The following is a 13,867-nucleotide window of genomic DNA, read 5'->3' as shown; positions in this document are numbered from 1 at the left end:
CTGTAGCTTGAGAAATGTGAAAGTAGGTCACTAGGTCAAAATCAAGGTCAACTTTTTTTTCGGAATACAGAACCATGCATGTGGTCCAAATTTGAAGCTTGTACCTTCAAAAATGTGAAAGTAGGTCACTAGGTCAATGTAAAGGTCAAAGTTTGTTTCGGTATATAAACCCATGCATGTGGTCCAAATTTGAAGGCTGTAGCTTGAGAAATGTGAAAGTAGGTCACTGGGTCAAAATCAAGGTCGAATTTCATTTCGGAACACAAAACTATGCATGTGCTCCAAATTTGAAGCCTGTACCTTCAAAAATGGGAAAGTAGGTCACTAGGTCAATGTCAAGGTCAAAGTTTTTTCGAAACACAAAACTATGCATGTGGTCAAAATTTGAAAGCTGTAGCTTGAGAAATGTGGAAGTAGGTCACTAGGTCAAAATCAAGATCAAATTTCATTTCCGAACACGGAACTATGCATGTGGTCCAAATTTGAAGCCTGACCTTCAAAAAATGTTAAAGTAGGTCACTAGGTCAATGTCAAGGTCAAAGTGTTTTCTGGTGCACAAAACTATGCATGTGGTCCAAATCTGAAGGCTCTGTAGCTTGAGAAAATGTGAAAGTAGTTCACTAGTTCAAAACCAAGGTCAAATTTCATTTGGAAACACAGAATTACGCATATGGTCCAAATTTGAAGACTGTACCTTAAAAATGTGAAAATAGGTCACTAGGTCAATGTCAAGGTCAAAGTTTTTTTTTGGTACACAAAACTGTACATGTGGTCCAAATTTGAAGGCTGTAGCTTGAGAAATGTGAAAGTAGGTCACTAGGTCAAAATCAATGTCAAATTTCATTTCGAAACACGGAATTATGCATATGGTCCAAATTTGACGCCTGTACCTTCAAAAATGTGAAAGTAGGTCACTAGGTCAAAATCAAGGTCAAAGTTTTTTTCCGGTGCACAAAACTACGCACGTGGTTCAAATTTGAAGGCTGTAGCTACAGAAATGTGAAAGTAGGTCACTAGGTCAAAATCAAGGTCAACTCATGTCAAGGTTCATCTTGCCACTCAAAAATATACATGAGGTCCAAATTTGAATGTTGTAGTTATTGACAAGAAGATTTTAAAAGCTTTTCCCTATATAAGTCTATATGAACCATGTGACCCCCGGGGCGGGGCCATATTTGACCCTAGGGGGATAATTTGAAGAAACTTGGTAGAGAACCATGAGATGATCCTACATTACAAATATCAAAGCCCTTGGTTTTGTGGTTTGGACAAGATGTTTTTCCCTATATAAGTCTATGTAAACCATATGACCCCCAGGGCGGGGCCATATTTGACCCTAGGGGGAGCATTTGAAAAATCTTAGCTGAAGACCACTAGATGATGTCACATACAAAATATCAAAGCCCTAGGCCCTGTGGTTTTGGACAAGAGGTTTTTTAAAGTTTTTCCCTATATAAGTCTATATAAAACATGTGACCTCCGGGGCGGGGCCATAGTTGACCCCAGGGAAATAATTTGAATCATCTTGGCAGAGGACCACTAGATGATGCTTCATACCAATTATCAAAGCCCTAGGCTCTGTGGTTTTGGACAAGAAGGTTTTCAAAGTTTTTCCCTATATAAATCTATGTAAATTATAGAAATAAACAAAGGGCCATAACTCACTCATAAATTGTTGAACCAGTCTGATTTTCAGGGGGACACAACTAGGTTACCAATACATCATTCTGACAAAGTTTGGTCAAAATCCCCTCAGTAGTTTCTGAGAAGATGCGATAACGAGAAATTGTTAACGGACGGACGGACGGACGGACGGACGGACAGACAAAATGACGGACTGACGGACCACGGACGCAGAGTGATTTTAATAGCCCACCATCTGATGATGGTGGGCTAAAAACAAAAGGGACCAATTTTGACCAGTAGTTTCAGATATAAATTTCAAGTGAAATGTTAATGATGGATGATGGAGGGCCAACAGTCCACCCATATTAGTACCTCAAGGGTTAGGCGGGCTATAAACAAAACATAAATCAAATATGTTTCAAGAAATGCAAAGAAAAGAATTTTGAGTGATACATTTTATTTACAGCCATTTTTTAAAAAACACTTTGCCGTTATAATACGAGTCTTAACAAAATCTTATGACCCACTTATATAATAATGCAAGACAACCTTTCAAATCCTTTTTACTACAAAAGGCAAGTTTTGGTCCAGACCAATGATAAAGGTTTTAAAAATTATTGCCATTAACAAAAACAGATGGTTGTCACAAAATGCATGTTTTTATTAATAATCACTTCAAAAATACACAGTTTGTTAAAGAATGGGACATATGAATATGGTAAGCAATACATGTATGACTGCAGGTCTTGTGGTTTCTTAACACTCATTTCATTACACTGTAACCTTGCATTTGAATAATTGTTGAAAGCGCATCCCATTGTTGATGTGCACAACATTTTAATCTAATTGTTACTTTGTACATTAAGTTTGTCCTATTGTTACTGATCTTTTTGCATAAATATCCCATCACACTTAGACTGATAGTAAGTTTATCCCATTGTTGAAAATGCAAAATATGTTAATTCCATTGTCCATTTACACATTAAGTTCTTCCTATTGTTGGCTATGCACTATATTTCAATTCTGTTGTAAATTTTAGCATGAAATCCCATTGTTGATAATACACTTTCAGCAATACGTTGTTAATTTGCACACACATAACTAATCACATTGCAGAATCGCATAGTTTATCCCACTGCTAATAGGCACAATAAACAAATTCAATTTTAATTTGCACAATAACTCCATCCCACTGTTACTCTGTATCAACCTTCTGCACACTGAGTTTTATCTCAAAAGTGAGTATTTTTGCAGGATAATTCTCAAATTAAAAACAATTAAACTTGACTCATGTTATTATACAAAACCATACAACCATTTTCTAAATACAGATGAAAATCATTAACTATATTAATCTAAATCATCACTGTGTATAGAATATCAATATTACATAATCATAAGACTAAACATTTCATTCAAAACTGTAAAAAAACAGGCAAAACCCCTCTTTTGTATTTTATCCACGACAAACGAAATTCCTGTTCAGATTTTTTTTATCAAACATCCATATTTTCAGATTGATAATCATCATGATAAAAATCAGTTTTCAATATATGCTGATGCGATTTAAATGGGCTTTTTTAAGTAAAGTCTAATGAATAGATTTTAAGCCTAGGTCAAAATGAGCAAGGAAGATTTGTTCTACATTGCATACCTTCTTTTCATATTGCAGCTAATCAACATATTGTCTGATTATATATATGAGGGGAAAATTTAACTACAAATGCTTAAGCCATACACACTGTGACACAAAACTTTCTATGATCATACTCAGAAATATCCCTGACACAAATATAAAGAAGTTTATACTGTTGGCAGTTGTAAGTCCCAGGGCTAAACCTTTTTTTGGCACAAGGGCCACTTAAGGCACACCACAGTGGTTTAATCAGCTATTTGTAATATACATAAACTCAAATCGAGGGTTCAACGCAATAAGGGCGTATCTACATATAATAATCATTTGTAGAAACGCCCTTATTGCGTTGAACCCTCGAAATGTGCACACTTCATGTGACTCCCTAGCATGGTAAACTGGAAATTGTCATGTACAATTTATGGTAAGGCATGTAATAACTTCATTTGTAATTACTTCTCCTGCGTCAAGATTTACTATACACAACCCACAAAACACATACACCAGTTCACACTATATAAACCTGTATTATACTTAAAAACAATAAAAAACATTCTTGGTTAAACACACAGACACATAAACACTCAATTCATTTAGTATCAAACCATATGAAAATACATGCACAAATATTAAAGTGTACTGAGTAATCATTTCAGGTAAAACTATATATTCACATTTCATTTTGTCACATTCTTTTCTACTGAAGCCAATTAGTTTAACAGATTCGTTTTTTCAAAAGTAAGAAAATGCCTTTCACTTAAAAAATAAAGCAGCAGACAAAATTGAGATTTTCAAGAAAAGTGACTAGATTGAAAGTCATGGACATCTTTTACATATTTGTTTACATATCTTATATGTTAGGATTTAACTATTTTCAAACCTATTCAATTCAATTACAAGCACTACAATAAACTTTTTTCTGTTTCAAGGTTCACTTAAATGCATAAAATCAAGAAAGATACTGCCTCAAATATCAAAGAGTAAAAATTCAATAATTTTTTATGTAAGTTAACAGGAATCAGTTTATTGGATGTCATGTTCCTAATGAGTCCTATGCATGTACTTCCTTAAGGGTACAAATTTATCAAATAAATTTACGAAAAACTTGAATTACTTCATTAAAACTTGAGGTGGTTTCTTTGTTCTTGTTTAAAATCACACGAATGCTATTTATTTCTTTTTCTGGTCCTGTAAGAACATGAATGCTGATGAGAAGTCCTTGCCACCATATCCGTGGTTTGTCATAGTTCTGTACATCTGGTGGGCCAGGGATCCCATTGGTGTCGGGGATTTCATAGCCGTAGCAGCATTCTGGGCTAAACCCAGGTCCTGGTATGAAAAAGGAAAATATCAAAATTAGCTTTCACGTAACTTTTACCATTGTAAATATTTCAAGTGACAACTTCTTGACAACGTGGAGAAATAATGTTACTACTAAATGACCTATGCAAATTCTGTCACATACTGTCACAGTAAGAAAGTGTACAAAATGAATGGAGAATTGCATATTGTCACAGTAAGTGAAAAAGTACTTCAAATGAATGGAGAATTACATATTGTTACAGTAAGTGAATAACTATATTGAAAGAATGGAAAATGGCATATTGTCACAGTAAGTGAATAACTATACTGATGAATGGAGAACTGCATATTGTCACAATAAGTGAATAACTATAATGAATGAATGGAGAATTGCATATTGTCACAGTAAGTGAATAACTATACTGATAAATGGAGAATTGCATATTGTCCATGTGTTAAAGCAAATAAGTGCATTGAATGGATGAAGAGTTGCATATTGTCATTGACTGTCATAGTCTTAGGGACACATCTTTCATAGTAAAATTATGAGAGTAAATTAATACTTGTTGACCTTAAATGCGAGTGTTTATATGCTAAAGTCCATTTACATTCCCATTAGAATTACATAACCTTAACTGAACTTAAGCCCTCACATGAACATTTAACCCTTGGCGGCAAGTGATTCTGCCATTGCAACCATTAATTGTTAAAAGGGGTGTTTACCAAAAAGATATTAAATGGCGAACAGTGCAAACCATGATCAGACAGCACAGATGTGCAGGCTGATCTTGGTCTGCACTGGCTGCAAAGGCGGAATTCAGCCCAAATTGAAAGAAATTTCTCCACTTTTCCCCTTTAAAGCTCTTCCAAAAAATGAGGGGTAAATGTGTCCTTAGCAACACAATGGAAGCAGAAGTGACAAGCTGTAGTTTTTCAACATTCTGTCCCACTGTCGTGTGTTCCAGAGAAATAAATGATTTGCAGTCTATTAGTGACTTTGATAGCTATGTAATTTTGTCACATGTTCATCTTTTACCATCAGTTGCTACCATTCATTATAAAATATGTTCAGCACACTTAGATTTTATTCAGAACAGTTATAAGTCTAGACTGAAAAGAAAAACATGTAGCTTACCCATCTCACTTAATATAAATATTCATGCAAGAAATAGAAAATACTGTGGGGACAGACATTTGAATACGCACATGATGAAAACAATTGCAGAGAGAACAGGCGTCATAGTGCCCCTTGGTACAGGTAATACAATTCAGTGTTTTAAATTCAACATGTGAGCAACTAGAACTTTTAATGATTACGCTTTTTTTTTATTGCAAACCAGGAAGAGCCGTGGTGACATTTATTACAAAGGAGCTGGCGTATTTCGTTGTTCTGAAGATATTTCCTAAATGTAGCTTTTTCCGTTCAGTGAGTTACAATGTTTACAGTGAGTTACAATGTTTACATGAACACTTTCTTCTTGAGAAATCTGTTCAATTCATCCATTCATTTTTTATTATAAATACACACAGAACATGTTCAAACCAATCACAGTTTTGTATACATGGCCATGACATGGCTAGCACTACTATCTATTAAAGTTAACTAAAATATAAGACAGCTCGGACCAGTACACCGATGCTACCATGACGCGTTTTAATCTATCTTGTATGACAATAATAACATTATCATTCCGGTAATGTACATGTACAATAACAAATCTGGATTAACCGGATAAAACTGCATTAGGCAGATGAAAAAATTATTTCTCCAGAGCAAACAAACTTGTTTGCCAATACGTTGAGGTCCAGTCTGTCTATAACGGTATTTTCTTTTGTTTTTGATATTTATTAAGATAATATAATTTCGTTTTATGTATTCTTAACATTAAACATCACTTTGATATATTAGTTATTATTTATTTATAAACTGACTTGTTTTTCAGCTATCTGTAGGATCTGTAGAAAGAATTTTCTTGAAGTTAAAGATATTGAGGTGTCTTAAATGGAGAGATTTGATGAAAACGAAATTGATTTGGTAATACTTTAAAGACATGTAGCAACTGTAAGACTGCTGTCAGATTTACTATTATTATTAGTAATTGGTAGAATCTGTATACTAGAAATTCACCTGCATTGTAATATGAGATGTATATTAATTCTGCAGCGACCTGAAACATAGACCAGTCTTAGAATGATAGTCTGTATATTTTGCATAAACAACAACCTATGTATGCCAAGAAGTAAGGAAAACATATTACATTTGTAACTACATGTATGACCTTAGGTACAGGAAAGAAAAGAAATTTTATTTATGGTATAAATATGAGTTCGGTAAACCCTGTATCAAGCAGCCAGCCAATGGATCAATACAATATGACTGTTGAAGGCATGTGGCTGCATAAGGCAAATTGATGAAAACAGTCACTTTGGATGACTGGTCATTTAAAGCTGGTTGCTGCCTAATCTGATTTACTGCTAAAGCTCTGATTGTATTTTTCATCATTTCAGATTTCACATAATGGTTCACCAATGTGATCACCAATGTCATCTCCTTGTGCCAGTAAAAGAAAGGTAACTGTAAACATTTTGATAATCTATTTTTGTATCCCCCGAACAACAAAGTTGTAAGTTGGGGTATACTGGTTTCAGGCTATCTGTTTTTCTGTTCGTCTGTCCGTCCGTAGACAATCTTGTGCGCACCATCTCTCCTCATCCCCTTGACACAATTTAATGAAACTTCACACAAGTGATCATTAACAACACAGTTGTGCATGTGGCATGTTAGGTTCTTTCAGAAAAAAAATTGCAGAGTTACGGGACTTTGGTTTTTGTTGCTATACTATATACATAGACACAATCTTGTGCGCACCATCTCTTCTCATCCCCTTGACATAGTTTAATGAAACTTCACACAAGTGATCAGTAACAACAGTAGCTGTGCATGGGGCATGTTAGATTCTTTCAGAAAAATGTTTTGCAGAGTTACGGAACTTTGTTTTTTGTTACTATACTATAAACATAGACACAATCTTGTGCGCACCATCTCTCCTCATCCCCTTGACACAATTTAATGAAACTTCACACAAGTTCTTTAAAAAAATTTGCAGAGTTATGGGACTTTGTTTTTCGATATTATTACAGTTACAGTCAGATGAATGCAGCCAGAATACCCTGGATACGCTTTGTAACAGTCAGGAGTCAGAAGCCTCTATATGCAGCGATAACCAGTTAGATTCCCTGAACAAATATCTGTCTATTGCAAATGTTCAGCCAGTACGTCAGATCCAGGGAAGCCTTGTTTCAAGTAGTGACAAAACAAGAAGATGGTATATTTCAAAGGCAGAAGAATGTATTTCTGCAGTTTTGAACACAATTTGTCCTGGAGAAGGAGATTTGTTAAGAAATTTGATTTTTAAACCCAAAGAACAAGAAAGTGATAAAGCATCACTAAGTGTTTTGGGAGAAATCTACAAAAGTGCTGAAAGTCGGCAGTTCAGACGGCAAGTTTTGTCAATAATTGCAAATCAAGCCAGCTATGCAGATACCCAAGAGGTTGGTTTATTTCTCAAATTTTTGCAAGTTATACTTGAGACATTAATTTAATTGATGTAGTATAAAAAGCTTTGAAAATCTTCTTCTCTGAATTAATAATAGCTGGAGGCTACATATTTGCCGTGTGATATCAGATATCATAATTGAGCTGCGCCATGAGAAAACCAACATAATGCGTTTGCGACCAGCATCTGCGCAGTCTGGTCAGGATCCATGCTGTTCGCTTTCAAAGCCTATTGCAATTAGAAAAACCGTTAGCAAACATCATGGATCCTGACATGATTGCACGGACCATCACTTTTATATTCCCTCTCTCGCACCCATTATCACAAGAACTCATTTTTTCCCAAGAACCATTAGACTCTGGAACAACCTACCACATCGTGTTAAATCTAGTGCTACTCTTAATGAGTTTAGGAGTGGCCCAGATTACTGATGTTCAAACCTTAAATATATGTTTTGTCATCTTTTAACCTGTAACCTGTAATATAATAGTACTGACTTTAATATTGCACCCTAATTTGTGTTTTCAATAAAGGCTTAATCATCAAAGTGTCGACCAGACACTTGCCTCCCTGTCACAGTCAGTCAATGACTGTGGGGACTATGTACCTCTGGCTACCATAACTTAACAGACTCTGTTTTTATTTTCCGATGGTCGCATCTATTAAGTTATGACGAAACCCCATTTGTATAACTAACCACTATCAAACCGCAACATCTCGCACAGTCTGTGAGAAACTCATGATGTCATGCAACAGTTCAGAGAACATGGTTATTTTTGAAAAATCAGTGTCAAAATTTTACCTATTTATGAATTTAGTTTAATCATAACTATAACCATTTTCGATAAAATCCATAAAACAACATACAAGTTCTCAGAAAATGTCAATAAATAACGGTTCTATACCGCCTATTGGTTTTTCAAAATGAAAAGTACACTGATCAGGTGACAACTGCCATGACGGACATAATATTGCAGACAGGGGTACAAATTATGTGTTCAAATTATGTTGCATGGATTATTTATGCAAGATCAAAAGGAAAATGGATTAGAAATATCGTAAAGTAAAAGTTAAGTCCATTACATTTGATGAAATTATGGCGTGAACAGCTTATGGAACAGCTTGTCATTAAATATTTTATGGTTTTATATCCATTAGTATCTCAACAATATTTGGCCATCCAAGTCTAACGGGCGAATTTGTTCATTAGACTGTTTTCTAAAAATCTACAAAGTTATTTGCTTTATTTTAACGGTGATTTGTAACAGGATTATAACTTTAAAAACTATTACGTTATCTTTATTTGCATTATACAAATATTGTTCATTGGGAAGAGGAGGGTTTTGTAACAAAGATTCATTAAGCTTTTTAATCCGACCTTGCTGAATGACGTCAAATCCATGTCGCCGGTGGAAGGGGGACACCCATAGCTGACATTGTTTATTTTAAAACATTGACTTGCGTTTTCAACTTTGTTGGTAATATCGTCTACGAAGACTAGATACAGAAACGGACTGACACATTGACCCTGTCGGGTTCCCTGTAGCATCTGGAACCATTCTGATGTATGTCCTTGTGTTCTAACACAGCTTTGTACGTTACGAAACATTTCTATAATTATTTTCAATAGTTCACATGGAATTCCTCTTTTAGAGCTGAGCTTCTGAATACGTTTGTTTTTATCCGATTCAGCGATTCAAAAACTGGTTTGTTTGCCAGTTTCTTTAAGTCCTCTAGTTTTTTCGATTTCGTACCCAAAAATTAGGCAAAGGTCAATAGAGTTCAGCCATAAATACATACATCCTGGGATCATTCAAGACCAGATGTCGCTGTCAAACAGAAAAATATACTCATTTCAATAAACCTGGTATGTAAAAAATGTGAAATTCTCTCTCTTTTAAATTAATATCGCTAACAAATGAACCTTTACTAAGTTATTTCAACACATACTTTCAGATATAAGCGGTTTGCCCATTTAATTGTTCTACAACAATTAAAGGTTTGCTGTAACAGTTTATTCAAAATTTCGACGATTTCATCCGAAATTAGGGTGTAAAATACCACACCCAACTGAACACCATTATCGCCAGTTTTGATAACTAACAAAATCAAGAAAACCTATTTTTTTTAGTTAGGTATCATTCTTAATTTGCTAATATTAATAATTTTACATATTTTTATGAGAAACTAAATAGACAACGGCGTACAAATGTTATACGTATCAATCACACTCTGTTTCTCAATAAATCGTCCCATTCAATGTTCCAGTTAAAAAGGTTTGGTGTCCCAATGAGTTCCTTTTATGCCAATAAGCTTACTTGAATATTTTTGTACTTTTATTGCTCTAACAACATTACAGCATATATATCGTTGAATTGAAAGTATGGAAGATTACTTTTATTATACAAAATGCATATTATACGACTATTGATATAACAGAGATCCAATACAATTTATATAATGGGAAATAACTCCTACACGCTAAAATAAGCTAATTATATCACAGTTGTTATCTTTCTAATTTGCGGCAGCTACTTCTTTAAACCTAAACAAAAGAAATAGTAGTTTGTTGGGTTTTAGGTCACTTCGACACATTTATAGATCATATGGCGATATTCCTATAGTGGGGAGAAAGACCCAGGTGCCTCTTCGTGCATTATCTCATCATGGGTGGGCACCTGGATAGAACCACCGACCTTCCTTGAGTCAGCTGGATGGCTTCCCCACATCGATGAGGGGCAATTGATTTGAAAACAGCGACCTCAACCACTCGGTCATGGAGACCCCCACGAAATAGAAGATACCAAATCGGCATGAGAAGGCTACGACAGAAAGCTAAAAACAAAATAGCAAAAAGGAAAAAAAAAGGAAACTTAGAAACTCTACAAAGAAAACGTAGAGATAGTTATCTAGTATAATCACTCCATTTCAAATTCAGTTGTTTAATTTGGTTTCTTTTCTTTTTGCATTACAATGTTCTAACTTCAGCAGCAATGTCATTCGCGTTTTACAATGTAAAACTTGGAGGTATATTCCTAATTCGACACAGATATATAACAAATATTGCATTTAATAATATATTAATTAGAGCATTATTCATTTCTTTTTATTTCCTAGAATAATATCTGTTTTTGACCGTTCAGTGGAAGTATTTGGACAAGTTTCATTAATCCATATTTTGACCTTAATCCAATATATGTTACTAAAATGACAATAATAAAATAGATGTTTTAAAGTCTCAGTTTTTGTATTACAGAAAGAACACAGGGAACCATCTCTTAAACACGTTGGTTCAGCCTCAACTGAAACAATTGTAGCCTTCTATCTTTAGTTACAATAAAAGGGAATTTCCAGTTAAAAAGCGCCTTTATATTTAATTCCTTAATCCATTTTCTCCTAGAAGGGGTTTATTTCGGCTTGGCAAGAAGGAAAGCATAGATTTTTCTGTAGCCTTTTATTTGATTATTAATTACTTAAATTTCCAAGGGTTTTTGGAGTAAGGCTTCCCTTTTGGCATAGTGTGGAAAGCTAACCTTGTCAATCAAATCTCTTATTGATTCAATAATACTTTGGTATTGTAGAAAATTTGCCCTGACTTCATATTTATCAGTAAAATCATTTCCATTTCTATCTACAAGAAAGCCATTAACTAATAAAATCCCTTTTCTTATGAACACAGAAAAGTAAAAACTGGAACCAACAATTTTAACATTACTACTGTTCCATATTGACAGTGCACATAATTCAATCGAACTTTCTGGTATTGGTTATTTATACGTATCATTCCTTTGAAAACATCTTTAAAAAAAACTATTACATATAGTGTTCATTTTATTGATCATAAAATTGTTTCCGTATTTACTATAAGTTTGAAGCAATAGATTCATATCTTTAATAAGTTCGAATTATTTAGTATCATATTTCAAATATCTGCGAAGCCAAGTAAGCTTTAAAATGTGATGAAAGTGTCTAGTTTTATCATTTTTATATCCCCATTTTTCATTGGACTGAATAATAGTATTTCTTTTTACCTTGGCCATTTCGTAAAAAGGCATCGAAAGAATTTTGCAAAGATTTTATGATGTCGTTGCTTGGATTTGGCAAACCCACTAATGTTTCCATCACTGTATTTTACCTATCTGACTGATAACCCTGTTATTCCAGTGAGTGAAATTTCTTTTAATTTCTTCACTTTTTCGTAGATGTTAGTGTTTACTATGTTTTTAGGTCATCATTTGTGAAAGTTGCTCCAAGTAATTTAAAACTTTTAAGCTCCTACAATGTCTCTATGAGCTTTGCATTATTTTTGTCAAATCTTTTTAATGACGGCACTCGTACCCTTTATATTTTTCCTTGCACCAATAACAAGCATCGTTTCCGTTCGGCGCACCATTTGCAATTACATGCCTAATTGCGTCTACGCTAAGCTTACCCAATCTATGGGCAATATCCATGGAACTTTCAACTTTCGTAATGTCTAGTTTTCTTTTATGACTTTGATGACCTTTCCTGCTGTATCTGACTGGGTTTTATATTTATTTACGTCTTCTAGACCGTGGATACTGATACTGTTTCTCCTCATGTATTGTTTAAGGTTATTTATTTGGAATTCAGTATACTGGAATCTAGCGGAATTACTCATAACCATCTCTTTTAACTCTTTTTTTTTCATTTAACCGTTTATTTTCTTCTCTATATGCTCAATTTCTACTAGAAAGCCTCCCTGTGTGTTTTTTAAATCGTCGACATCTTCTTCAGAAGCTTTAATCTTGTTTTCACGGACATTAGTTGTTCAAACACACCTTATCCATTTAAACTTCGGTATCGTTGCTGATTTCGACTTTTATATCTTGCAATTTACCGCTAAAAAGTCTTCACTCACCAGATTTTGGAATCTTTTTTCTAAATTAAATGTGTTTTCAATATACTCTTTGGATGATAAGGTGTTTACATTCTTGTCCAATGATGTTACTATAAACACGAGATCTTGCAGACTACTCCGATATTCTTTTCTAGTGCACTGCTGAACCATCATCTGATTAATTTTGACTTGTTTCTCGCTTTTCTCAACAATGTCAGTTTTCTCCGTTTTTCGTCCTTTCTTCTCTTTCGTTTTGTTGCCAGCCGACAACGTGGTTTAGTCTTTATTTTCTTTGGAGCTATCCTCTTTAGAATTCCCTCTATTACTATCATTTCTCTGCATATCTTATCTGTTCGTAAGCGCACATAGATACGCAGATATTTCTTTAAAATACACAGTGTATGCACTGATAAAATTTCATGAACAAAGAAAACCGGTTTCACATTCCAAAACTGACCGCAATTTACTTTTGTTCAGCTTATTGTTCAGTTTAATGTTCACAATTTTCTCTATATATTAACTTAATTTTAACTCAAACTCGTAGAAATTACATCATTATTATATAATATGAGAAGTTAGAGACAATGTAAGTCCAGTTTTACGTAAAAAGTTTGATGTTATATGTCATTTTAAATGCCCCCACCTCCACCAAAAAAAACAAACAAACAAACAACAACAACAAAAAAGTATTGTTTTAAACACTGTAGGGAATCACATGATCAAAATAATCTCTAAACAAAAGTTAAATTTTGAAGAATATTAATAAATTTCTTACCAGAATAAGATATGAAATTTTAACATAGCTTAACATATGCGTAATGAAAGTTGTAAAATTAATATGTTGTTTACAATAATGATAGATATCCCGCAATTACAAACACTAAGGAC

The 13,867-nt window shown here is 34.0% G+C and overlaps 1 protein-coding gene across 1 annotated transcript in view; it reads right to left on the bottom strand.

The window, feature by feature from the left end:
- Positions 1 to 2,065: 2,065 nt before the first annotated feature.
- The window catches only part of LOC128557741 (3-hydroxyisobutyrate dehydrogenase, mitochondrial-like), a 29,236-nt gene continuing 17,434 nt past the window's right edge, over positions 2,066 to 13,867 (bottom strand). Inside the window, exon 2 of the mRNA XM_053545909.1 lies at positions 2,066 to 4,588. Within this exon, the coding sequence (XP_053401884.1) occupies positions 4,430 to 4,588 (159 nt within the window). The 3' untranslated portion in view covers positions 2,066 to 4,429. The remainder of the gene's footprint in view (positions 4,589 to 13,867) is intronic.

The sequence above is a fragment of the Mercenaria mercenaria genome, chromosome 6, assembly GCF_021730395.1.
Source record: "Mercenaria mercenaria strain notata chromosome 6, MADL_Memer_1, whole genome shotgun sequence".
Lineage (NCBI taxonomy): Eukaryota > Metazoa > Mollusca > Bivalvia > Venerida > Veneridae > Mercenaria > Mercenaria mercenaria.
The sequence above is the reverse complement of the archived record's forward strand: the minus strand, read 5'-3'. Positions and strand labels throughout refer to the sequence as shown.